The sequence below is a fragment of the Cydia strobilella genome, chromosome 22 (genome assembly GCF_947568885.1).
Source record: "Cydia strobilella chromosome 22, ilCydStro3.1, whole genome shotgun sequence".
NCBI classification, from domain to species: domain Eukaryota; kingdom Metazoa; phylum Arthropoda; class Insecta; order Lepidoptera; family Tortricidae; genus Cydia; species Cydia strobilella.
In genome coordinates this window covers 10,176,658-10,203,844 of record NC_086062.1, presented here as the reverse complement: position 1 = coordinate 10,203,844, position 27,187 = coordinate 10,176,658, and the positions used below count along the sequence as shown (strand labels likewise).

At 39.9% G+C, this 27,187-nt stretch overlaps 2 protein-coding genes across 2 annotated transcripts in view; one reads left to right on the top strand and one right to left on the bottom strand.

Annotated features, from left to right (window-relative positions):
- The window catches only part of LOC134751451 (calsyntenin-1), a 274,101-nt gene extending 261,014 nt beyond the window's left edge, over nucleotides 1–13,087 (bottom strand). The window contains exon 1 of the mRNA XM_063686859.1: nucleotides 12,859–13,087. Coding sequence (XP_063542929.1) covers nucleotides 12,859–12,943 — 85 coding nt within the window. The 5' untranslated portion in view covers nucleotides 12,944–13,087. The remainder of the gene's footprint in view (nucleotides 1–12,858) is intronic.
- Nucleotides 13,088–18,414: 5,327 nt separating this feature from the next.
- LOC134751448 (lysine-specific demethylase 5-like) overlaps nucleotides 18,415–27,187 on the top strand; it is a 71,629-nt gene continuing 62,856 nt past the window's right edge. The window contains exons 1-6 of the mRNA XM_063686856.1: nucleotides 18,415–18,832; nucleotides 23,720–23,797; nucleotides 24,202–24,340; nucleotides 24,424–24,590; nucleotides 25,982–26,219; nucleotides 26,400–26,578. Coding sequence (XP_063542926.1) covers nucleotides 18,626–18,832; nucleotides 23,720–23,797; nucleotides 24,202–24,340; nucleotides 24,424–24,590; nucleotides 25,982–26,219; nucleotides 26,400–26,578 — 1,008 coding nt within the window. The 5' untranslated portion in view covers nucleotides 18,415–18,625. The remainder of the gene's footprint in view (nucleotides 18,833–23,719; nucleotides 23,798–24,201; nucleotides 24,341–24,423; nucleotides 24,591–25,981; nucleotides 26,220–26,399; nucleotides 26,579–27,187) is intronic.

Sequence of the window (27,187 nt, the reverse complement as noted above, 5' to 3'; positions counted from 1 at the left end):
TGCATAATATTATATTATATACATTTTTCAAACGGTTACAAATATTTTTAACTTGCGATATCAAAACTACTATACTATACATGTTTTGTCACAAAGAAATGCAAATATTTAAAATGTCATATGTATTGCATGCTCAAATTACTTATACCTACTCTATTACAAATGTATATCATTGAGATATTCTTGAATAGTATAATATGCCTTAGAGGCTAAAAAGGCATACAATGCAGTTTTAAATTCTTTAATGTTTTCTAGTTTTAGGATGTTTAATGGTAACTTATTAAATATTCGGGGCGTCATACCAATTATGCTTTTAGACACAAAGGCGGTTCTGGATGACTTATAATTAATTTTTTCCTGATGACGCAGGCTATTGTATTTTGTAAATTTATTCATATTACATTTGACATAGGTTGCTATTTCATACACATATAAACAAGGGACTGTCAGTATTTTTAATTCTATAAAATGAGGTTTACATGAATCCATGGTTGTAATACCGCATACTGATCGTAGACATTTCTTTTGACTCATAAAAACCGCTTCACGATCAGTGGCATTTCCCCAAAACATTATTCCATACCTTAAAGTAGCCGTTACATGTGCATGATAGACTGTCAGTACAGCTGATTGATTAACTACTTTCCTTAAATTATACAATGCATAACTAAATTGATTAAGTTTTGTACATATAATGTCAATTTGATTTTTCCATGTCAGACTACTATCTAAGCTTAAACCTAAAAATTTTGTAGAGTCAGTTTCATTAATTATTTGGTCTTGGTAAGTAACAACTAGATTAGGTGTATTTTTGGTCCGCAAATTAAAGTTCATAAAATTAGTTTTTTCAAGATTTACATGTAGGTTATTCTTATTAAGCCAATCAATAATACTATGTAGGGCTTGATTGATATTGTCCTGATGGACCTGCATGTCTGTCTCCGTAAATATAATTGTGCTATCATCGGCAAACAATACCATTGGGTGGTTAACGGCTTTAGGCAGGTCATTAATGTATGCAAGAAATAGGAGTGGACCTAAAACACTGCCTTGTGGTACGCCGTAGCTTATTTCTTTAAAGGTAGATACATACACGACTTCCTTTTTGGTCTTTGGACATATCCTATCGATTTGGGTGCATTGTTTACGTCCATTTAAATATGATTTAATAAGTTCATAGACATTGCCCCGTACTCCGTATTTGTATAGCTTTGACAAAAGTATTTGGTGGTTAACAAAGTCAAAAGCTTTGGACATGTCCATGTACAGAGCGCAAACAGGTATCCTTTTATCAACTTGAGCCAAAACTGTTTCTAGTAGATTATAAATAGCCATATTTATGGATTTATTTTTCCTGAACCCTTTTTGTTCTGGCGCAAATAGATCATTTTTTTCAAAGTATTGATATAAACTACTGAAAATTACTTTTTCTATTATTTTAGAAAATATTGGTAGTAGGGCCACTGGTCTATAATTACCTACATTTTCTCTTGCACCCTTTTTGAATAATGGACGAACAACTGCTATTTTTAATCTTTCGGGAAATGTACCTTGTTCAATGCATAAGTTTATGATATAGCTTAAAGGTGAGGCAATTCCATTGCATGTTTAAGAAAAAGCTTTTAAAGACAATAACTTTTATACGAGTAAGTAGTTTCAAATTGGATGAGACTGCATGCTGTGACTCGCGGCATAATATTTCGCAAGTAACCGGCCGCTTATGTTCCACACATAGCCGCTCTTTCACTCGCGCCTCTTCATAGACATAAACAATAAACATGAGGTCATAACATAACATAGTCTGTGAGTAGTCCACGTGTAGAACTTATGAAACATTGCGTCTAATATCTACGCACGGGGGGTTATTGATCTAAGTCATCCAAGTAATGAGCCGTCAGCCAGGTTTATGGACATATAGCATACAGCCAATGTCATGCTAATTTGTTAGCATCGTATACATATAACTATGAAGGAATTAGCACCTCTGATTTTAAGAATGAATAGTCGGAAATTTTCTCATATTTCGAATGGCAGTATTTTCTTCTGCTATAAAAGTAAAATCTCTTAAGATGTATGGCTTAAAAAACAAATAAGTAAAAAAAAAATCTCTTCATTTATCGAGATTCCACGTAACTATGTGTGTGTCAAAAACTAGTTTTAATAGCGGATATTTTGTAAGCTAGCGAATAATAAGACATAGATAGACAATCCTAAACGTCACATCTATAAGATCAATATCCAAGGACAAATTGGCATTGTATTTTTTTCTTCCTTGATGTTATCATGCGACCCGCGATCTCGATAAAGCCAATCATGTTTCTTGTCATGTCAGCCGAAATTTGTGATAAATGATATGATATATAACGAAGAACGGAGTAAAACGGACACTGGAAATATTTTGCTGAGACCAAGTGGGGATGTAAACGAATACTGACGTGGAGTAACCATCGGTCTAGTTAAATAATCAACTAGTTAGAACAATGTCCTAGTCTAGCCCTATAGTTGAGAACATTTCCTGATGATCATAGAGTTCATAGTCATTTTAGTAACAGATTCTAAGGTAACTAACTGCACAAATTTTTCAGTGACCGAGTGAGGAGGAGAAAAATAAGGATTAGAATTTCCCTATGTTATAACAACGCGCTTTCCCACACAATAGACATAACCAAACTAAGTCAGAGCGAAGTTTCTTTGCACCGATAGCACTGAACCCAGCACCATCGGAATAAATTACTCCGTAGAACAATGGCGTTGTATAGCGGATGCCATTGTAATGTAAACTCTGGTTAAACAGTTAAGTCTAGAACTAGTGGGACAAAGGGTTATCCTTGCGTTTGATTATATAGAGTGGCTAGCCGAGTCGCTACTCTCAGAAGTAACCCCCTTAATTATGTATTAAGCAGAATTATCTGTAAACGATGACCACAATGCTTCGAAATAAAGCAAAAGTAGAAGTGGAGTAGAGGGTCTCGCCTGAGACAGTGCTTTTTTCCACTTTTTCTTTATTTCTAAGAAACAATTTAAAAATGCTTGTTGCTAGGCCTATTTGAATAAAGAATATATTGACTATTGACACTGCTTAATACAAATTAATCCCCTTATTCATAAACGCGTTAGATTCAATTAGCTAATAAATCGTTGTCTTAGTCTGTCATTTTGACTTAGAAATGTTTTCTTATGGAAGGGATATAAGTAATAAATAACATAAATTAACTAATTCAGGCTTGTAGTGCGTTTATGAAAAAGGTGGTAAATATTTAATGAAAATTAATGGAATCTGACTTGAATATCACAGCATAGAAAGTATGAAATCAAAGAAAATGTAAAATGAAAGAAAGTATAAAATCAAAGAAAGTATAAAATTGTTAACAACCAGTCTGCTGCTGCTAATCTTCGCTAATCGGACCAAGCTTTTCCATAGACTGCTGTGACAGATTGTGAGAGTGCCACCATAAAACATCTCTCTTTAAATATTGTGCGACTGCTACCCGACGGATATAGTTACTACTGATGAATGTATTATATCTAAAAATTAAGTGACGAAATATAATGTCCTTTCCACACTTTGCCAAGTCAAAGACGGCGCGAGTTAAGTTTAACGGTATCTAGTCAGGCTGTACTTTAGAAACCTAAGTCAGCACTTTGCGCATCGATATAAATTTTCAGTTTGGCAGCGATATAAATTTTAAATTATCTTAGGGTGTTACTTTACAGTTTGCTTTTGCCAGTTTCGTTTCAGTAAAAAAGCTATCGTGTCACCTTCACAGTCCCTTTTGCTTGTTTTATTTAAAAAAAAAGTCCCTTTTGCTGCCTGCACCCTTTATATGTGCCTTGTTCTCACCTACTTTGCATGTTGTATTTTTATATATGTAAATATAAATAGGTGAACAAATTGTTTACACGAATACATTTACATATTTTTTCATGCAAAAAAGGTCTAAAGCTGTTCAGAATGATTTTATTCTATTTGTATTTAGTTATTTTATTTTTCGTTTTTTTTTTCTCATTATAGCGTTCCAAATTATTATTTTTATTGAGAAGTTTGGCTGTTGAGCTGCTATGATAAATAATCTGTTATGGAACCGCTGTAAAACTTTTAACAGGGAGGTAACAAACTTAGGAAATGTATTTTAAAAATTCAAATAAGGAGAGTTTATAACTATATATCAAAGTTTTAGACTCGTTTTTAAGAACCGGAATACATTCTATCTCGGAATATACGGAATAACGCGGTCTGAGTACCGCAAATCCCGGTAACGTCGTTGCGGTGGGCTATTCCATCGCCAGTTCTAGTTTTGGTACTGAAATTCTCAGTTAGGATTTTGCTCAGGTGTATAGTGTAGGCTAAGCTGGCTAAGGTCGCGGACTGGAATCAGCGGCGCGCGGCACGGCGAGCGGCAAATCAATCAATCAGTTATTAATATCAGAATTTATACTATAAAACACATTAAATCGTACTTTTTAATACAGTTGCTCAAAAAGTGGTACTTTTTGTGGCTGCGTAGCGTGCGAGAAGCTCAATTTCTCGAACTAGTGCTTTTTACTTTTTAGTTCCAAACTATACTTTCGAAACGCAGTTAAAATTGAATTTAGCGCGGAGCAGGTACCAGGGCCTCATGAGTTATGAGGAGGTGTCGTTGACCAACCCGCGCCGGGCCCGCGGCGGCCGCGGCCGGGGCGCGCACGAGTATGAAGGTATCGCGGGCTGCGGCAGCTCGCGTATCTTAGCTGTTTAGGTACTTTTGGTTTTGGTTTGGTTTGGTGGTATGATTCTACTAATGATATATTAATTTATTATTTTTTCGCAATTGTATTAAAAAACGTCGTTTACAACACGTGTGATATGTCTTTTTACACTAGTTGTAAAATGTACTATACTGTCTTCACTAAACCATAAGCCCAATTATTCTTATCTCTCGGATCTCTCACATTCTACTTATCACTAAACAAACAAACCATTCCCAAACTCCATCAAGTGCTTAAATTCTCGTTTGCCACATTTATTAGTGCGCAAAAACCATCGACAATCCCCTCGCTTTTTTTCAACCTGTTTCTGAACGAGTGCGACAGGTGCGTTTTTTTTAAATATCCGGAACTGCACAGATGTGGTGTCGAGTGACATTGTTCAAGGTTTATTTATGATTCTCGAGTGTTATTTGGCCGTTTTGAAGTGTGTTGTATTGGTGCCTTTTATCTAGCCTTTTGTTATTTAATGGTACTTTTTTGTAGCTAGCACGAGAATTTGAAAAAACATCGTTCAATAGAATGATATTTATTACGCTCAAAAAACAAAATGCTAATTGAAGACTCCGCGTTTAAAAAGAAAAAAATATGTGATGGGTGAAACAAACCGTTTTAAATGGAAAGGATTTAATGTACCTATATTCAAAGGTTTTTTTATACTTTATTAAGAAGCTTTTTTGATTAAACGAATATGTCGCCCCATAAGAACAGACTTAATTACCAGAGTTAAAAGAAAGTAAACAAGCAAATCTAGATTAAAATACATCACACTGGTCTGTATTTCAGACCGCACAACAATATTTAATACTTTTTAACAAGCAGAAACATCTGCGAACGATGCTATTAAGCTTAGAATAAATTTAAAAGTGGAACAATTACTGCCTTGGGTGAGACTTGAACTCACGGCCTCTAGATCGAGACCTCATCCATAGCAAAGATAAATAGATATAACTCCGTAATAGATGGATACAGTCTAAGGAAAAAAAGTGCCTCGAAAAATCACGAAAATTTTGGCCTACTCTCGTATAGAGGGCGTTGACGGTTTCGTTTGTTATTTATAATTTTAACGCATATCCGTTGAAGAACATGGGTCAAAATCATATAAAAAAAATAATGCAAATAAAAAAATCATTTATCCATATTTAAATACATTTGAAAGTATTTTTATAAATCTTCATTTTTAGTTTTAAAGTATGTCGATAGATGGCAGTGAATTTACAGTGGTTACAAAATTTACTATGACGTACTGCTCTATCTTATTATATCCTCTTTGTCCATAGTCAGCAAATCTTCCCACTATATGGGTCTAGGGGACCCTAGCGACATCTACCGTAAGAGCGTAACACTTCTAAAACGGCCACCGGAGTTCCAAGTCATATTGGAAATTCACCAATTACGATGTGCTCCCCATTCTAAATTAATTTTAAAAAATTAACGCTGGAGTATCGATCCAGAGGCCGTGAGTTCAAGGCTCACCCAAGGCAGTAATTTTTCCACATTTAAATTTATACTAAGCTTTATAGTTAATACCTTTTTCACTAAATTAGATTTGGAGTTCGATAGGTAGGTGATCTTGTCGCCATAATCGTTTAAATAAATGTGTCGTTTCCAAGCAAAAGATAGCACATTGTCGCTTGACATAAGGACACTCTAACAGGTCTTTCGTATAAAGATACAAGCAATTTTCGTCCTTATGTTAAGCGACAATGTGGTACCTTTTAATTAAAATCGTCGAAAATTAAGTTATAATTTCTACCTTGATTAGTCCTTGAATGGGCTGAAGTGAGTCATCCCGTTAAAGGTAACGAACTATAAATAAAACTGGTTGGTCGCCGTATTCTGTCACCTTTTGACTTTGGAATGTCAACATTCCAGGACGTCTAGCTCTCTTTGATGCGTGTGCGCATAATAATGTTTCTTTGATTAAATGACGTCTAAGTGCCGTGGCACTTTCTTTTAAAGCTGTTTGAGCATGATAAAGTTTCATGAAATAAGAAAAGACTATAATTATCTGGATAATTTCGAACCCTGCAGATATGACAAAGGTAAATGTGGTCTGCTATTTATAAAGTTCTACATTATATACTTCAGGGTTCTGTATCCAAAGGGTAAAAACGGGACCCTATTACTAAGACTCCGCTGTCCGTCTGTTTGTCACCAGGCTGTATCTCATGAACCGTGATAGCTAGACAGTTGAAATTTTCACAAATGATGTATTTATGTTGCCGCTACAACAACAAATACTAAAAAGTACGGAACCCTCGGTGCGCGAGTCCGACTCGCACTTGTCCGGTTTTCTACTTTCTTCTCCACCACCACTTCTTTAAAACTATCCTGGAGGGGCGGATAGGAAGCAAGCGGGGTAGAGGAAAACCCAGACGCAGCTTTTTAGAACAAGTGAACGAAAAAGTAGGGTTCGTGTCGTATCAAAAAGTCAAAGAGGGAAATCTAGGGAAGATAGGGAAAGCCTGAAGATATTCCACCGACAAGAGAATAACTCTTAAGTTAATGATGATGACTTTTTAACTTTGACCCAAACTATGCGCGAGTTAAAAACCTAAATTATAAGGTTTTATAACTCGTGCATTGTTTAGTCTAAGTAAAACAGTGGAAATGTATTTTAAATCAGAAATATATTGTTGCACAGCCTATAAAAACTAGAAAATATACTCTAAAACCTCGCAGTACCTAAACCACAGAATAAAAGTAATAGTGTTATCATACAGAACAGCCACGCACCGCCCCGCCCCGCAACAACATATTGACGGCCGTTTGGCGGCCGCTCAGTATAGGTACTATTTTTAAGCAACTTACCAAAGCTCTGCTCCAGGCCAGGCTCTGCAAAGTACCAGCTTGAGGCGCTCGAGTCAGTTGAGAGGAGGGCCATGAGAATCATCAATGGCAGCAATCTGACGAATGCTCGACTCCAAGTCTGGAGCATCGTCGCAAGGTTGCCAGCCTAACGATCTTTTATAGGATACATTTCAGAGAGTGTGCCGAGGAACTGCACAACCTTATTCCTCCGTCCCATTTTTACCATCGGACTACAAGACAAACGGCACTCCGGCATCGCTTCATGGTAGGAACTCCAAAAATACGCACAAAGCGTTTTGCTTCCACATTTCTTATGCGAACTGCCAAGGAGTGGAACGCCCTGCCCGAGTCTGTTTCCGCATGAGTACAATCTGGGGCTCTTCAAGGCAAAAGTTAATAGGTATCTCATAGGCAAGCTTGCTCCACCGTAGACCGCATCATCACTTACCATCAGGTGGGATCGTGGTCAAATGCCTGCCTATTCACAAAAAAAAAACTTACACAATTACCAGCCGCATGCCGCGTGTACAGACGTGCCGTCCACACATAGAAACGCATGTGATTTTTGATGTATAGCGTGTCCGCCCTGTGCCTAAACATTACAACGTAACACTATTTAATGAGTAGTACTCACAAAAGCTTTTCTTCGTTTAGCGAAGCAATTAGATGGCGATAGCGTTGGCGTTCGTTGCCCAATACTCATGGACCATCTAACGCAGCGTACTACGTAGGCGAATAACGCGAAACGAAGCGATGCGGCGCGGGTTGAATCAATCCTTTGATACCTATGGAAGTGTCCTATGTAGGCGATCTCGTTGCGAACGCGAACGCCGTGGGCCCGCCGCGCCGCTTCGCTTCGTGTTCGCCAGTTGTTCGCTTACGTAAGACGCTGTGTAAGTGTTTTGAGGCTACGGCTGGAAACTAAAATTGTAAGAACTATAGCGAAAGCGAAACTGACCATTGGCCATCAGAGCTAGTTATATAATCAAATAGTATAGAAAACTAGAAAAGTTTCGTTGCTCTCAGGTTTCAGGTTTTGTTTCGTAGCTTTCAAGTTTTTATTAATGGCCCTCTAAAAATGAAACTGTTAATTGCCAGTTAGGCCAGTCAAATTAGATCCAAAAAAGCGTTTTGAGGAATTAATTCCTGCAAAAAATCTAACTTGACTGGCCTAACTACAGTTGGCTCTTCTAAAAGTTTGCCCACCCCAGGCTTAAGTTATAATCAACCCTTTATAACTTTACTGCACCTACATTGTTTCCAATCTAATATCACCTCGGTTAACATTTGGCCTCACAGATTAACTTCGGATTGTTTGTTCTAATAATACGCATATTAATTCAAAGTTTCACATTATCCACCATTAACGTACAAGCTTGCGGCAGTTGAAACTAGAATCCCTTGATACTTGAATAATAGCGGAACAAGGCAGCGTTTCCGTAAATTAATCTACATTACGGCTCGGCCACGAGATCGCGCGGCAGCGGCGAGCGGCGGCCATAGGTTGGAGCGAGACACAGCGATCGGACCTTTCGTTCCCACCTATGGCCGCCGCTCGCCGCTGCCGCGCGATGTCGTGGCCGGCCGTTAGGGTTGCCAATGTTGCCATACCTTCAAATACGCCGGGACATATCCCGTTTTGAAACACGATATCCTGGCAATTAGGGCGCGCTCGGCTCACAACTGCTTCGAGCAGTCATTGAAGCATAATGTAATAAGCGAGATAGAGGACGAGTCATGCGTAAGGCTTCGAATCCATGTATTCCGACATGGATGTTTCCTACGTATGCGTATTTAAGTACGCATTTATCTATTTATGTATATATATCTATATATATAGTTGGAGGCTAATTTGTGAGGAATGCAAAAACCTTTGTGAGGCAATGGATGACCGTCCGTCCTCAGTTAGTTATTAATATTGAATATAACATTTATTGCAGTTTTAAACTTCTGTCACTCGTTTCTTTCTATGTATATCACTTGTCCCAGTCGACGTCCCTCTATATTTATGGCAACCTACTACACATACGTTTAACAGTGGGTATGATATTGCTGACGCAATATCAATTCGCAAAACAATCATATTTCGATGACAACAGATATGTTATGTAGATACATACATATTTACTTCAATGGCAGCACCTAGATTTGAATGGTATCAGCTTTCATCCACTCAATTTGTTATTAATTATGTACCTATGATTACGCAAACAACGCTACAACCATTGTGTTTCTATTTACTATATAAAAAAGTAAAGTAAAAGTAAAAATCATTTATTGTACACAAAGATTTATGAAGAAACAAAAATTATCTGGTCTTAAAACTAAGAGGCAATTATGTACATTTATGCATTTACAATGAAGGTTGTACCGGTTCCTACACTAGGCGTAGCCTGTCACGTAGGTAACCATTTGTGGTATTTTCTATAAAAAGGGACCTTATTGTCGATGGCGCTTACGCCATTATAAACGATGCTCTGAAATAAATACAATGTACGCTGTGCGGCGTAAGCGGCATCGATAATAAGGTCCCTTTTCATAGAAAATGCCCCATTTATTATTATTTAGTTAAATCTGTTTTATAGTTTTAGTAAAACAAGAAAACAATATGGTTTACAATGTTTCAATAGAAATAGCTGATACAAGAAGCTATTTAAAAGTTTTTAATTTCAACACAGGGATTTGTTCAGTTAATTTAATTTGGTTAAGATAAAATTTTGTAGTAACTAATAAACTATTCATCTATCATTGGCTATTATAAAATATATTATCACTTATTGTAGCAGGAATTACACAAAAACCAAACATTTTCTCTTGACAGATAAAACATTTGTTTTACTTGTACAGACGGCCCTTACATGTAGTACATAATTGTTTACCATCGTATTTTCTCGGAAACGTTCGTACTTGTCATGCTACTTCAGTCAACCTCGGTACTTTTTGTACCGAGACTGACTGACATAGCACACGTTCGTGCGTTTCCTTGAAAATACGATGGCGAACAATTATGCACTCTACATCTGTTTCATAAAACTTAGCAACCTCTAAATGTAAAGTTTGTCTCATTCTAACAAACAGAAATGTCAAAAAGATGGATAGGGAAACACAATTATCAATGGTTTGTTAGGTTCGACAGACATTTATGATTAACGCCATAACTATACACACCAAACAAAACAAACAAACAAACAAGCCATGCCTGGCATCAACGGAAGGCTCACAAGGGTGCTCCTTCAACTAGGAAAGACCCGACTGAGCATGGTAACTAGTGTCATAAAAGGTCATGGACTATTTAACAAACATCTTTTTATAACAGGTGTCACAGACAGTCCCCTATGCAGAGGATGCATGGAGACAGAAGAAGCCTCTCACGTGGTGCTGGAGTGCAGCGGAGTGGCCCCATACAGGGCAAAACATCTCGGATCCTCGAGAGACCTCCACGAGGAGCTGGGCTGGCAGGACTAGCCCACCCCCCCATGTCACGCAAAATAGGCGCCAGTCGCCGAGTTGCGGAAAATCGCCCGAACTACAATACAATACAACTATACACACTGCCTCACTAGGACTGAAGCACAGGGAGGACACGCTGTACTTTACATCAAATATCACTTGCGTTTCTATGTGTGAACGCGGCATGCGTCATTGTGTAAGTAAGTTGCTTAAAAACAGTACTAAGCGGTCGGCAAAAGGTCGTCAATCTGTTGTCGCGGGGCGAGGATAATTCGAGTCGGGGCGGGGCGGTGCGTGGCCGTTCTGTATGATAATACTATTACTTATTCTGTGACTGAAGTAGGTTGGCTCTTATCATTCTTATCTACATTATCTACTTAATGCGAGGTAAATATTAGGTAACTTTGGTTGCTATCCATTTTGTACTATACTGTGGCACCCAGGCCCATTTTTTTTTCACAAACATTTAAAACCATGAAACAAATAATTTCTTATTAAATACTTTGATTTGTCTTGTCTTGTTTGCTTTGTTACTCGAAATAGGTATAAATTATATACTGAAATAGATGTCTTATTCAAAAGAATAACACAACCAAAATGCCCTTTCGACTCTTTCGAGGCTAAAATGTGAAGGTGCTGGTTCAATTCCAGTCCTGGGCAGTGGAGGCTTTGGTTGCTTTTTCTTGCATATACAGGGTGGTTAAAAAATAAGTGCATTCCCGTTGCCAGGGAGGTTTTGGGATGATAGGTACTTTGAGCAACTTTTACTATGGGACCAACCACGAAATCGCGAAAACAAAATGACCCTCCCATGGAAAATGGACCAGCCAAAATGTATGAAACAGACAATTTTTTTGTGATTTCGGGGTTGGTCCCATAGTTGCTGTGTATAATTTCTGTTTCTTTTACTATCTCCTGACTAGCTTCCTATTTTTAGGGTTCCGTACCTAAAGGGTAAAAATGGGAGTCAGGAGCCTATTACTAAGACTCCACTGCCCGCCTGTCACCAGACTGTATCTCATGAACCGTGACAGCTAGACAGTTGAAATTTTCACAGATGATGTATTTCTGTTGCCGCTATAACAATAAATACTCTAAAAGTACGGAACCCTCGGTGGGCGAGTCCGACTCGCACTTGTCCGGTTTTTTTAATCATTCTTTTTTTTTTACTTTCATATGCACTTGATACACTTTTTTTATAGACAAGAATACAAACACGATTTGAATGATTATGGTAAGTGTATGGATTATGACTTATAATTATTAGATTAGAATGATTTTAGTATTAATATTTTAGTAAAATACATAATATTCTTAAAACTACTTCCGAAAAACTTTTATTTGGAAGTAGCTAAACACAGAGCTAAGACTGAAACAAAGTAACCTCTTTGGTGTACAGGTCATTCATCTGCTACTCAGGTAATTCGTTCGGAAATGGGACAAAGTGCTAACACCCGGTGTGAATCAGACACCTACACAAGCATGCACGTGTGTGCAAGCCGTATGCACGCACTATGGGCCCTGGCCAGGCTTAGCCTCAGAAGTCGTCGGGCCGGTTATGCTATCAACTCTACACCCACGGCCCGCTCGCCGACATAATAATCCACCGCGGGACACTTTAGAAAGTCAGGAAAATAATACAGACCCTAATAAGAAAATCACAAACGAACTTTAAAGAAAATTTCATAACATATACGTACTTCCAAGCCACAATTTATGAGATAAAAGTAATTCTCAGGCGAACGAACTCCTCTCAAATCTTTAAATAAGTTGATTTATATTTTCCACACTGTTTATAAATAAAACTGGGAACGATAAAAAATAAATAGACTGAAGATTATAATTACGAACCTTCATTGTCGTTGTTTCCTTCGGCATTGTGCGCCGAAGCCACCAAAACTCCCAGGCACAGCACGCTCAAAAATCTCACAATCATTTTAACTGCTCAAATCCCGCACAGAAGTCACAGTTTAATTGAAAATAACAAATTACACTCTCGACATACTCGAACGTACGACACTCGCGCTGCAGAGCAGCGATCGGCTACTTTCGCAAATGGCGGATGACGGATGTGATTTCATCGATTGCATTCGAGACGGCGCGTTTACAGAGCTAGCTAGATTTTTGTAAAGCTTGTACTCACTGTACGGCACCGTCGTGTTCAGTGTGGCTAGCCTAAAGGTTAGTATAAGGCTCCTACAGACGTAACAAAAGGCATGAGATTTAAGATCAAGGCCGTCAAGCCATTTTTGTCAGTAGAAAAAAGCGGCAAATTTAAAAATTGTAGGCGCGAAGGGTAATTGTCCCATACAAAATTTTAATTTCGCCCCTTTTTTAACCGCTTTAAAAAAAGTTCTTTTGACGCGTATGTTTGTATGTATGTATGTATGTTTGTTCGTGATTATCTCGCGTTTGGCTGAACCGAATTTGATGCGGATTTCAGAAAAGTGTTTGTTGCATTCTGGAGAAGGTATACATGGTTGATTCGTAAAACCAATTAGACCCGGTAGGTGGCGCTGCTATCGGTATACCTATCGTCAAATTTGATTTGCTGAAACCGATTAAGATGAAATGTTGTGTTTAGATGAATAATAGGAGTGGGATTGGGAGTGGCTATATTATTATTTGTTTGTCATGTCCATATCTCAGGACCATGGGGTCCCGGACTTTTGTGACGCGTGCGTGGGGCCAAAGCCAACAGCACATAGGCCCTTTAGACAATTTAATCTAAAAGCAAGGGATGATTATTATTATTTAGATTTAGAGCCCACTGTGTCCCACTGCTGGGCTAAGGCTTCCCCACTCTTTTTCTACTCGTCTCTGTTAAGTGCTATTTGCTATACCTAGCCAGCCTCTCGAAAAGGAGTCCAAGTTATCCCGCCATCGCCGACGGGGTCTGCTTGATCTCCGGTTAGAATCGTGGGGCTCCCACTCCGTGGTTAACTTGGCCCACAAGTCGTCCGCCATTCCGTAGACATGACCAACCCAGTCCTTTTTTTTTTACATGGGGAATGCTTTTACGCATACCGCCGGGCCCGGACGGTTATGTGGGACTCAGGGCTGTATAGAGGCCCCACTACCCACTAAACCCCATGGTGTCCTCTCGCCGCTGTGGTTGCGGGGTTACGGGGAAGCTCACGCAATGCGTCCGCGACCCCGCAGCGGCTATCCTGCCTAGGATCCATACCCTTTTTTATTCCCCTGACCTACCCAGTGGAAGCGCTTCCGGGACACTAGGTCGCGCTTACCATCTCGGGAGCCAGCTTCATGAGCGGGGACGCCCCCGTGTCCACCGCCCGCTGGCTCTGATTAGGGCGGCAGGTTCCGCTCATGAGCGGCACGTCTGCGGCCTATGCGGCGGCGGCGCATTGGGTCAGCTTTGGCCTGGACTTCCCGTTCGCGCTCGGCCGCCTCCTTATCTCTCATGACGTGCTCGCAGAACGTGAGCACAGTCTCCCGCGCACTTTTACTGCCCAGCATGGCCTGAACTACGGCTGGCAGCGAAAGGTCTAGCCCTACTTGGGCGACCAACTCCTCCCGTTCCTCGCCAAAAACTGGGCACTCAGCCAATGTGTGTTGGGCCGAGTCTACGCCGGCTCCGCATTGGTGACACTCCGGTGTCGGTTCCCGCTGGGCAACCATGTGCAGGTATCTGCCGAAACAGCCATGCCCCGACAGTACCTGCAGTACCAACCCAGTCCTATTTCAACTTAGCCGCTTTCCGAGCTACGTATATTATTTGAGTCTTAGAGCGCAGCGTAGTGTTTCGGACTCGATCCCTTAATTTTACACCTAATAAGCTGCGCTCCATAGCTCTCTGGCATACCCCGAGTTTGGACTTCTGAGCTTCCGTCAAAGACCAGATCTGAGCACCGTAGGTGAGAACTGGGAGTACGCACATGTCCATAAGCCTACGCTTGAGTGACAGAGGTAGGTTTCCCTTCATCAGTTGTTTCATTGACCAATAGCTTTTCCAGGCGTTTTCGGTGCGTCTTTGGACTTCTTTGTCCTGTCGCACCTGGAAAGAGACTATTTGGCCAAGATTGTCAAGCCCCTATCCTTGTCGTACCTATCCCGTCGTAAAGCAAATTTCTGCCAAAAAGTAATCAATATACCTAATAATAAGCAAATTTTTTTTGAAGAAGGTGCCAAACAAAAATGAGAAATAGAGGACAAAAATTTTAGACTACGAAGAACGCTGCACTTACTTGCATAAAAAAGACATAGTTTACTCATTTATTTAGTTTATCCACTACTACTACTTACTACTTGCTACTACTAACTACTACCTACTGCTACTAACTACTACTTGTATTTTTTTTCTATTTGGCAGCAAAGAATGTTTTTGTTGGTTTGGTTGGTTGGTTCAATAAGTAAGTAATTACCCGGATGGTTATTAATTTGCTTATTATTAGGTATTGATTACTTTTTGGCTTTTTGCTTTACGACGGGATAGGGACTGGACAAGGATAGGGGTCGGGTATATAAAAAATATTTTGTGCCTTTTGTCCCTTTAAAAAAAAAAGAAATTAAATTAAGCTATTTTGGTTTACTCCGTGCGTTAAACTTTCATAAAATATTCATAAACATTTTACGTGACAACTAATCCATATAAAAAAAATAGTGCGTGGAGTCCCTCCGCGCGGAAGAAGTGAAACTTCGTAATGTGGAAATGAAAATAGGAAGGGGTAGAAATTGATTTTTAGTGAACTCATATTGTTACTTTAAGACAAACTTTATTATATATATAATATTGTCTTCGGTTACCGCGATAGTTACTCATGAAATAAAACTATGAAAACGGATTATATCGCGTATATTGAATTTATAATACATCCCGACGTTTCGAACTCTTTACAGCGTTCGTGGTCAACGGGTGACTGAGGAAAAATTACAAAGTGCAAAAATACCCACATACTAAAATAATGAACAATCATAGATGATCAATGATCTTGCATCAGTTCTTAAATCTGCCAGATGCTTGCTCTATGCTGATGACCTCAAAGTTATTTACGGTGTGCAAGAAGTATCCGACTGTGTATCTCTCCAGGAGGACGTGGATAAAGTGCACCAATGGAGTCGCCAAAATAAGTTGTCCTTTAATGCCTCTAAGTGTGCCGTCATGACTTTCAGTAGGGCCCGTCGTCCACTCTACTACGAATATCATCTAGGATCGGAGCCATTATCCCGGGTCAATACTATTCGGGATCTTGGCATCATTCTTGACACCCACCTCAACTTCCATGAACATATGATATCGTTAGCTCGTGATTGTTATAAGAGGTTAGGGTTTGTTATTAGGAACGCGAGAGATTTCCAGGACTCGGGTACTATAAAGCTTCTATACACATCTCTAGTCAGAAGCAAGCTCGAGTCAGCTGCCATCGTTTGGAATCCTCATGAGGTATCCTATGTCTTGCTTTTGGAGAGGGTACAAAAAGTATTTCTCCGGTTCTTATATAAAAAAATATTCGGGTATTACCCGTTTTTATACCCAACCAAATACTTGCTGGGATCTTTAGGCCTGAACTCTTTGGAGGTAAGACGAAATTTTAAGCTCCTTACGACAGCCTGTTGCGTCTTGCGAGGTGAATCGGATTGTGCCGAACTGGTGGCGCAATTACTGCGTCTTTTTGTCCCTACGCCGACCAGAATCAACTTCCGGCCTCGGGACCGTGGTCTACTTGTAGGCCCGATATCGCGAACCGTGTCTCGCAGAAAATCCCCACTTGTTCGCCCTTTACCCCTCCTGAATGCGCTCTTAGCATCAGCGCCCGAGTGTGATTTATTTGCTGGCAGGTGGAGCGAAGTGCGAGAGGAATTGTTGAGGTTCTGTGAGAAGATGGATGAGCGTCCTTCAACAGTTTGAATGTGCTTATTGTATAATAATATTATTAGTTTACCTGTTTTTGTTTTTAATTTGTTTGTAGTTTTGCAGTGACTTTGTATATTTCATACTGTTATGCTGTACAACTATTTTTAAAATAAAATAAAAAAATAAAAAAAATAATGACCCGTTGACCACGAACGCTGTAAAGAGTTCGAAACGTCGGGATGTATTATTAATTCAATATACGCGTTTTCATAGTTTTATTTTATTATATATATTTAATTTAACTTTCTAAACCTCTTTCAGACTCTTGTTCTCCTGGTACCTTGTATTGCGTTCGAGTCCGCTTGGTCGGCGCCGTGCAAGCCTTGAATAATGAAAGTATACGACCTTTCTCCTTCGTGGTCCGCTGGGGTGCTCCGTCCCTCGGGCAGCTCCAACTTTCAAGCTTCCAAGACTCCTCCAGTCGGGCCGCATGGAGACCGTAGTCCTTGACTGAGGTCCTCCTGCTTGCGCCAATGATGATGATGGACGAGTCTGCGTGACTTCCATCAGACAAAATGATTATTTAACAACAAACTGTCACTTTGAACTCACTCTGAATTTTACTTGAAATAATTTAAGTCTTTACAAATGATTATGAAACACAATCAATAAATAGATCGATGTTGACAACATGAACTTGACGTTTATACTGACAAGTGAGTCAAGTGACAGACACACTTGAAGTTGATTATTAAACGCGCGCTCGTACAAGCTATGCAGCTAACTTCATAGCGTTAAACGTTCAACGCTGTCAGTTCGAAGTCGCATAAGAAGTTTCACTTCAAAAACGAGTTGTCATAGGGATACAGTCAATTCGATTTGGGCTACGACCTAAGTGAACTGAACAATAAAGAGAGAAAAATTTAGTGCCACAAGCAACTCGTAGCAGCCCGATTTATAGCATAATAAACACTTTATTTTATAGTTGGTCAAGCAAATTTTGTCAGTAGAAAAAGGCGGCAAATTTAAAAAATGTAGGCGCGATGGGATATCGTCCCATAGAAAATTAGAATTTCGCGCCTTTTTCTACTGACAAGATTTGCTTGACGAACTATATCCATACTATCCATATCCATACTAATATTATAAATGCGAAAGTCTGTCTGTCTGTCTGTCTGTCTGTCTGTCTGTGTGTTACCTCTTCACGCTTAAACCGCTGAACCGATTTAGTTGAAATTTGGCGTAGAGATAGTTTGAGTCCCGGGGAAGGACATAGGATAGTTTTTATGCCGAAAATCATCCCTTAAGAGGGTGAAAAGCGGGGTGGAATCATGGTGGAATTGATAATTAATGAGTTGCCTAATATTTGTGTGCATATTATGCTTAAATTGAATGATTGCTATAATACTTTCTCCAGGCGCTATTCTTACTCTAGCTTGGGTTACTAAGTCCACGCAGACGAAGTCGCGGGCAAACGCTAGTATGTATATATATTGCAGAACGTTGTGAATGTGTACCAGTCTTTATTATATGACAACGAGCTTAAAATTTATATGCGTACTCTTTTTTTTCCACTAGCAACACCACAGTTTCGAAAGTTCAATTTCGCATGGCGGTCGTGCAATAAGACACTGATATTTTGTTGGTGATAATTTCAATCATCTCGTTGTGATTCCTTATGGAAGGACTAATTCTAATGCTTTTATTTCTTTGTGGACGTGCGTTATTCATACCTTAACGATTGATGATGCTGTAGTGATATTATTTGTTGTATTTGTGTGAACTGCATAGTTTTTCTCAAAAATGGGAAAATGTGACGAAGCCAATGTTGAAGTTAGTATGGGGGACTCGGCGTCCCCCATGAAACCTGATAATTTTACGTTCAGCGTGCCCCCGGAGGCGCCCGTGTTCGAGCCGACGCCTGAAGAGTTCCTGGATCCTCTGGCGTACATCAGCAAAATAAGGCCAATTGCAGAGAAGTCTGGAATATGCAAAATCAAACCCCCTGCGGTTAGTGTCCTTTGTTATAAAACAATGAAACCCTCTATATTGACCTTAATTTGTTTATTTGCAATTAGGAATTGTCGTTTTCAAGTGGTTTTCTAACCCTAAACTCGCACGTTAATTGTTGTGTGATGCAACCACATAAGCTCGTCTGTGTCTCTTTCGCGTTATCTATTTTCTGTTTTTAGGGCGTAATCCTTAATGAAACATGCCTGGGCACGTTAAAAAAGTGGACACTGGCAGAAAATGCATTTTATTGTCATTAAATGCAGTGGCATATTGTGCATAGAAGGCAGGTTGCCATTTTGTCTTGTACCCTGCTGCTTGCACTGGTTCAGATAAAAAATAACTATTGCGACGTTTTTTGTCGCGTGTAACTGTAATTTCGATAAATGCTTTCAGGTTTGCTCTATTTTTATCTGCTTTAAAGTCTAGTATTTTTACCAAACCAATAGACTTGGGGTCATTTGACTATTGCTATGTATGCTATGTATACTTACTTTCAATAGTATACAATATACATGTTGCACCTAAAAACAAAACACTCCCAGGGTGTGCTGAAAATAACTTTCAACCCTTAATTACTGTATTATCTTTTGAAATATTAGGAAAGGTCATTTCTTTAAAGTCAAAGGCTTTAGAAAAGTAAAATAGAAATGTGGCATTATTCATAAATGCAAATAGTGCTACTTACTGACATGTAATGTGTTGGCAATATTCATGCTTTGAAGTGTTAAAAATAATAAAAAAAAGCAGAGAAAACCACTGAAATGATCTGATATTGAGAATAAAATAGAGAATTAAATTTCATGTACAAATGTCAAATTCCATATTCCATATCTACCTCAAAATGGTTGATACATTCACCTTGCAGTCATGCTTTTTATTGTATGATTAGTCATATGAGGGACTTCAATAGCTGAATCTTAAAGGAAAACATGTATTATCCATATTATTATCAACAACATTTTATTCAAATATTTCTGAAACAAGCAGTCAATGAAATTGTTATTATTTATTCCTCAAGTTATCATATGAGTGATTTATCATATTGTGACATACTATTATGCAATTGTTATTTTAAAATATCTCAATAGAATTATAAACAGTCAAGTATAACTAAATACTACTTTAATAACAAAATTTGGTTACAGCAGTGGTTTCAATTGAATAAAAAACATAGTGACAACTTAAGTGATGATATTTCTCTGAAATGTATGTTGAAAATAGAATGAATGAATGAATGAATGAATTTATTAATCAGATTTTCATAATTATAGCTAGAGATAGTAGTGTTTTGTTAAGGTTTTGTGTAACCCATGCGAAGCCGGGGTGGGTCACTAGGGGTCATCCATTAACATCTTCTTCCTCGGTCCCTCATTGCTGAGGATCGCGACCATGTATGCTCCGTCTCCATAGTGTGCGGTCATAAGCCACATGAGTCACGCACTGCATGTTGCCGCCAACCACCCTCTTCCATTAACTACATCACACAAAATTTCGACTTTGTTGACCTTGCAATACATAGCCACTTTGTTTCACTGTAAATTCCAGTTATATTGAACATGAAGATAATCCATATTATGTTAAATAATGGCCTCTTGAAGAGCCTAAGGTCAGTATGGCACAACTCACTTTAAGAATATAAAATACTTATAAAATGAAAGTTAATATGTCTCACGATAGTTTAAATTCGATTAAATTCAACAATGTTACAAGGCCTGCATTAATTTACACTGGAAAATGGTTGTATGCAGTTTATTTATATTGTTGCCGGCCTACAGGCACCGAGCTAGGTGAAATTGCCTATTTTTGAGATTAAATTAAATTAAATAAGGCTTTATTTCATATAAGAAACAATAGAACAGTCTAAACAATAAAATTTTAGTACAGTCAAAGGCATAAATATAGATACATTCCCAGTTTAAAAAATATGTGTACACTCTTACACCTTAGACCAGGGGTCAGTAACCTTTTAGCAGCCAAGGCCCACATAGTAGTTAACGAAATCTCAAAATTACATACAAAATAGCCAGTAAGGCTCGCGGGCCGCCTGTTGCCGATCCCTGCCTTAGACAATAAAGTCGTGTTCACATATTTTTGAGCCATTTGTCTGGATCAATATTTTTGCCTTTGACTGTACACATTTCATATCTTGTCACAACATCAATCAATATGAAATTCGCTAGGAACTTCATACTGTTTTCACTGTGACAAGGTACGAAATCGTTCTGAAATTAAATTCCTTGACCATACAAATATAAAATATATTGGTTGTGGTAGATATGTTTATAAAATGTCCCTTAGTATGGTGTGCCTGTTGGCATAGGCCTCTTTCAGTTCTTTTCAGTGCTGTCTGTCTAAGGCAACGCGGTGTTTGGTGTTCTTTTTATGCACTTTTTTACTACATTTTTCTTTGTTGTCGCGCATTTTACAAGTTAACTGTTCATAATTTTACTTTTTTATTATTATTTAGCTTTATCCTACATTAGTGGTCCCCAAGGGTATAAGCCTCCTCCATCTGTCTCCACCTCTCTTTGTCGGTGGCAACATCCATCCATTTTTTTCCCGCAGCCTGTACAATGTCATCTGCCCATCTTTTTCTTTGCCTTCCCGCTCTTCTCTTTCCAGCTGGGCCTAGCCATTTTGTTACAAGATTTGTCCACCTTTGATCCTGATATCTTGCTACATGACCTGCCCACCTCCACTTTTGTTTCAGACTAAACTGCAGGGCATCTGTTCTGTTATCTTTGTCCTCTTGCGGATGTCTATATTTCTTGTTTTTTGTATTCTTCTTAAATTTAAAATACTTCACTCCATTGCATGCTGGCAAGATAGAATTTTGTGCTTTGCTCTTTCCGTGTTCTGTTCATAAACGCGCCCTTAATTAAGGTAAAACATTTGGTACAACAGCAACAAGCGTCCTCAAAGTAGACCCCAGATGTGTTGGGACGACGACATCAAGAAGACTGCGGGGAAGCAGTGGCTCCAAGTCACACAGAACCGTGACGAATGGCGCGAAATGAAGGAGGCCTACACCCAAAGGGTAGAAAAGGCTAAAGAGAGAGAGAGAGAGATTTGGTACAACATAAGGCAAAAATTTGGTATACTTATGAAATACTTACAAACATAATGGGATGATTTTGAGCTGATGTGACAACATCGAGACCAAGGGATTTATCACAAAGCTGACCCCTTGGATTTAGAATTGCCTATATGTGAACTCTGCTCTGCAGTAAAAAAATTGCATCAAAAATTATGTTTCGCATCTAAATAAAACTTTTTAATTAGATTCCCTTTAAAATAGTACATTTTACAACTAGTGTGAAAAGACATTTCACACGTGTTGTAAACGACTTTTTTTAATACAATTGCGAAAAAATAATAAATTAATATATCATTAGTAGAATCATACCACCAAACCAAACCAAAACCAAAAGTACCTATACAGCTAAGATACGCGAGCTGCCGCAGCCCGCGATACCTTCATACTCGTGCACGCCCCGGCCGCGGCCGCCGCGGGCCCGGCGCGGGTTGGTCAACGACACCTCCTCATAACTCATGAGGCCCTGGTACCTGCTCCGCGCTAAATTCAATTTTAACTGCGTTTCGAAAGTATAGTTTGGAACTAAAAAGTAAAAAGCACTAGTTCGAGAAATTGAGCTTCTCGCACGCTACGCAGCCACAAAAAGTAGCACTTTTTGAGCAACTGTATTAAAAATTATCATTTACCTCGGTACTAGTGGTAAAAAGACATTCTTTTCACACTAGTTGTAAAATGTACTATTTTAGATTTTGTTGCAGTAAAGGAAGTATTTTAAGCAGAAACACTAACTAACACGTATGTTTTGTCGACCAATACACTCGTGTTACACTGAAAACTCAAAACATTGTGTCAAGAATGGAAGTTGTATAAAGAAACTGTTATTAACTGTACTGAACTGCTTCAAAGAACAAGGGCGGATCCGGGGGGGGGGGGTCTGCATAGTTATATTATGATATGCTAATAACTCTTAATCATCACTATGAAATTATTAATCATCAATATGTAAAACCAAATTTGCCCCTGTGATTTTCTTAATTTTTTTTTTCTAAAATGTCAATTCTTCTTTATTGTGGCCTTAGCTGAAATTGCGTAATAGTTTAGAATAATTAGTCCTCTTTGATGCATTCTGACTGAATAGGCTATTACTTAACACACCTTTGTTAAATGCAAAATTGTAAATATTCATAAATTGAGTAACTCAGGTTCATTTATGTCCCTGGCTGTGTTTGAAGACAAACATTTTCCACTGTGTTAGAGCCCGTCTATTCGTCAATATTTTTTGTAAATAAGTCGTCATATAAAAGCAATATGTGACCAGTAAAAATATGATCTTTGCCTTCTAAAGGTAGAAGTAAACAACTCTCTGTACAGTCGCCATCAGATCTATCGGAACGGCCAGGGTGTTTACAATATCTGAACACGCACTCTAGCGCCTTGACAATAGAGGCGTGTTCAGATATTTGTGAGCGCCTTGGCCGCTCCGACATATCTGATGACGACTGTACAAAAAGCCCTTTTATTATGACCATTGAAATTCAACCATTGAAAGCGCTAGACGGAATTATTTTTCAACGGAGGCTTAAAAACTAGCTAATTAATAAAGTATTTTATAATATCAATGAATTCTTTGCAAGTTAACAGATTCCTATGTACCTGTGTATACTTAAGTTTAAGCTTAGTTTTAGGACCTACCTAAGGTTACCTAAAGTTGAACACTATTAAATTGTCACCTACATATTTACTTTGCTAGCTTGTTGCGTCGAACCTTTTTTGAATGTTCTTTTGAAATTTGAAATTTAGTTTTTAATCATTGAAATGTTTTCCTCATGTATTTATTATTGTTTTAGCACTGGCAACCCCCGTTCGCCGTGGACGTCGATCGTCTGCGGTTCACACCGCGGATACAACGGTTAAATGAATTAGAGGTAAACTTCTTTACAACTTGACTAAACTGTTCTGCACGGCCTCCTAGCCTAGGTAGAGACCTAGTGACCCCGCCTGCGAAGCAGGAGGTCCTAGATTCGAATCCTGGTAAGGGCATTAATTTGAAAATTACCTTCCGTTTCAAGATCACAAGTGCACTGTCACACTTGCACTTAAATTATATTTAGTTTATATAAAGAATGGAAAGTAAGAGTTATTAATGTTACTGTTGGTGTTGTATTGCATTCCCCAATTTTTTACGGACTACCGAATTTTTAAATAGAAAAATTCACCACCTATTCTTTTCTTTAATTGAGACAAAACTTAAGTTATCCGTAGGTAATTGTGTGTAAATCAGGAATTCACGACCTTTTTCTAAACTCTTGGTTACCGTTTATCTTCACAGGCTATAACGAGGGTGAAGCTAAACTTCCTGGACCAGATAATCAAGTTCTGGGAGCTTCAGGGCTCCGTCCTCAAGATCCCCACAGTTGAGAGGAAGCCGCTTGATCTCTACGCTTTGCACAAAATTGTTAAAGAAGCCGGTAAGTCTCAAACATTTATACTAGCTACTCTGGGAGTGGACGTCTTTTGGCTGATATGATGATGATGATGATGATTTTCACAGGCGGCTTCGACGCATGCTCGGCGGAGCGAAAATGGACCAAAATCGCACGGCGGATGGGCCACCCACAAGGAAAGGGCATTGGCTCCATACTCAAGAACCACTATGAACGCATACTGTACCCTTACGACGTGTTCAAGAGCAGTGGTGCTGTGGACAATAAGGAAACGGTAAGTACTTGACGGGTACTTTTTCTCACTATGAACGCATACTGTACCCTTACGACGTGTTCAAGAGCAGTCGTGCCGTGGACAATAAGGAAACGGTAAGTACTTGACGGGTACTTTTTCTAAGCGACGGACTATTTTATTTGGCGACGAAGCGCCGCTTTGTGGGGGTCCTTAGCTCCTTAGTAAGGAGAATAAGTCTAGTCCTATGTGTCTCTGACATGAGGACCAAGATCGCACAGCGCATGGGCCACCCACAAGGAAAGGGCATTAGCTCCATACTAAAGAACCAATATAAACGCCTACAGTACCCTTACGACGAAATACCCAGGCGACAGAGCCCCGCTTTGCGGCTTTGCGGGATTGGGGTTACGAGAGACGAGATGAAGCGGAAGTCTTGTCCTAGGTGTCTTGAAGAGTCCCGCTTGGAGGACGTTATCCAAACGTAACCCCAAACCCTTTTACTAGAAAATGGCGCCCCGTCTATAGTACAGGGCTATATTTATTTTAGCTCGCGACTGTTAGAGTTTGACCAAGTTTACACGCCAAATGACGCTCCCATACATTGTCACTTCTAACTCGGCGGAAACAGCGTAGACGGAATATTATTATAAATATTCAACTATAAACTTAGCATCTTGACATTCATTTCTAACTTCCTCTTTAGATATATTTGCAATTGATTACAATAATTATCAACAAGATGATAAAATTATTACAAGTTGCTGTATTGATATAATTTACTATCGGTTTCAAAGAAACTGATGTCACTTGAGAAAACCCCGCTCTCGGGACGGGAGTACATTTCTAATGCCCGCTTTCCACTGCAAGCTGATCAGGCTCCGTACGGAGTCTGTTTTCTACTGAATAGGCGTGAGCGGAGCGGAGTAAACGACATTTAAGAATCACAATAGGGTTGTTGACATGTTGAATTTTATAACTAAATCTTGTTAAATAGGTAGAAAATGAACAATTTATCACAATAAATTTTAAACTTATGGGAATAATAAAAAAATACGTCTCAAAAAAATTTTTTTTTTACTTTCAAATAGGAATAGGATTGCTTACATTGTAAAAAATTGTATAGCAACAATATACATAAACGTAATATTTCATCGACAAAATCGCAATTTCCTTGTTTTCCAAACACCGAATACAGACATTTGATCCTCAAAACAAACCTGATCGCCTGATACCTTCAATAAAAATTTGTCAAATACCCTATTGTTCGCAGAGTTCGCTCATTATACGTATATATATTATTATATATAACCTATCTATGACCGTCTTTATCGGTCAAAGTTTTAACAGTATTTTGCGTGATGGAAGAACAAACATCTAAACACTCAAACATGTAAACATTCACATTTCCTCTAATTTGTAATTCCTTTCAGAAAATCGAAGTAAAAGGCGATCAGACCCCAGAAAAGGCGAACACAACGCGAAGCCGCTCTAACTCAAAATGCCCGGCCGCGACCCCGTCGCCCGCGCGCCGCTTCAAGAGCAGCGAGCCCGAGCCCGCGGCGGAGGGCAGCCATACGGAGGGGGCGCTGGCTGGGGCCGATGAGGCGAAGGAGGTCAAGACGCCGATTAAAGAGGAGAAGGAGAAAGAGAATGGGGAACAGAGACGCAGTAAGTTTTATTTTGGTCTTGTGCTGGATCAATCTTTAAAGTAGTGTGTCTGAACCCGCGGCCGAGGGCAGTCATACGGAGGGGGCGCTTTTAGGTTCTAATGCCAGAATATGAACTCCCTGCCCCTGCCGACGAATAAAAAGATAAAGAAGCGAGATTATAAGGTGTTCTTGTCCGTAGGCCCCCGCGAGAACAAGTGGATGTCGCCGGCGGGCAGCTGCGGCGCGCGCGCCCGCGTGCCGCGCGCCACGCGCCTGCGCGAGCACCGCATGAGCAACATGACCGTGTCCGTCACGCCCGCGCCCGCGCCCGCGCCGCCCACCACGCCCGTCGCCAGCAGCCCGGGGGCTCTGGACCCGGTAACCGAACATCTATTATTCATTGTGACACATGTCATGACCGTGTCCGTCACCTCTGCGCCGCCCACCACGCCCGGCGCCAGCAGCCCGGGGGCTCTGGACCCGGTAACCGAACATCTATTATTCATTGTGACACATGTCATGACCGTGTCCGTCACCTCTGCGCCGCCCACCACGCCCGGCGCCAGCAGCCCGGGGGCTCTGGACCCGGTAACCGAACATCTATTATTCATTGTGACACATGTCATGACCGTGTCCGTCACCTCTGCGCCGCCCACCACGCCCGGCGCCAGCAGCCCGGGGGCTCTGGACCCGGTAACCGAACATCTATTATTCATTGTGACACATGTCATGACCGTGTCCGTCACCTCTGCGCCGCCCACCACGCCCGGCGCCAGCAGCCCGGGGGCTCTGGACCCGGTAACCGAACATCTATTATTCATTGTGACACATGTCATGACCGTGTCCGTCACCTCTGCGCCGCACACCACGCCCGTCGCCAGCAGCCCGGGGGCTCTGGACCCGGTAACCGAACATCTATTATTCATTGTGACACATGTCATGACCGTGTCCGTCACCTCTGCGCCGCCCACCACGCCCGTCGCCAGC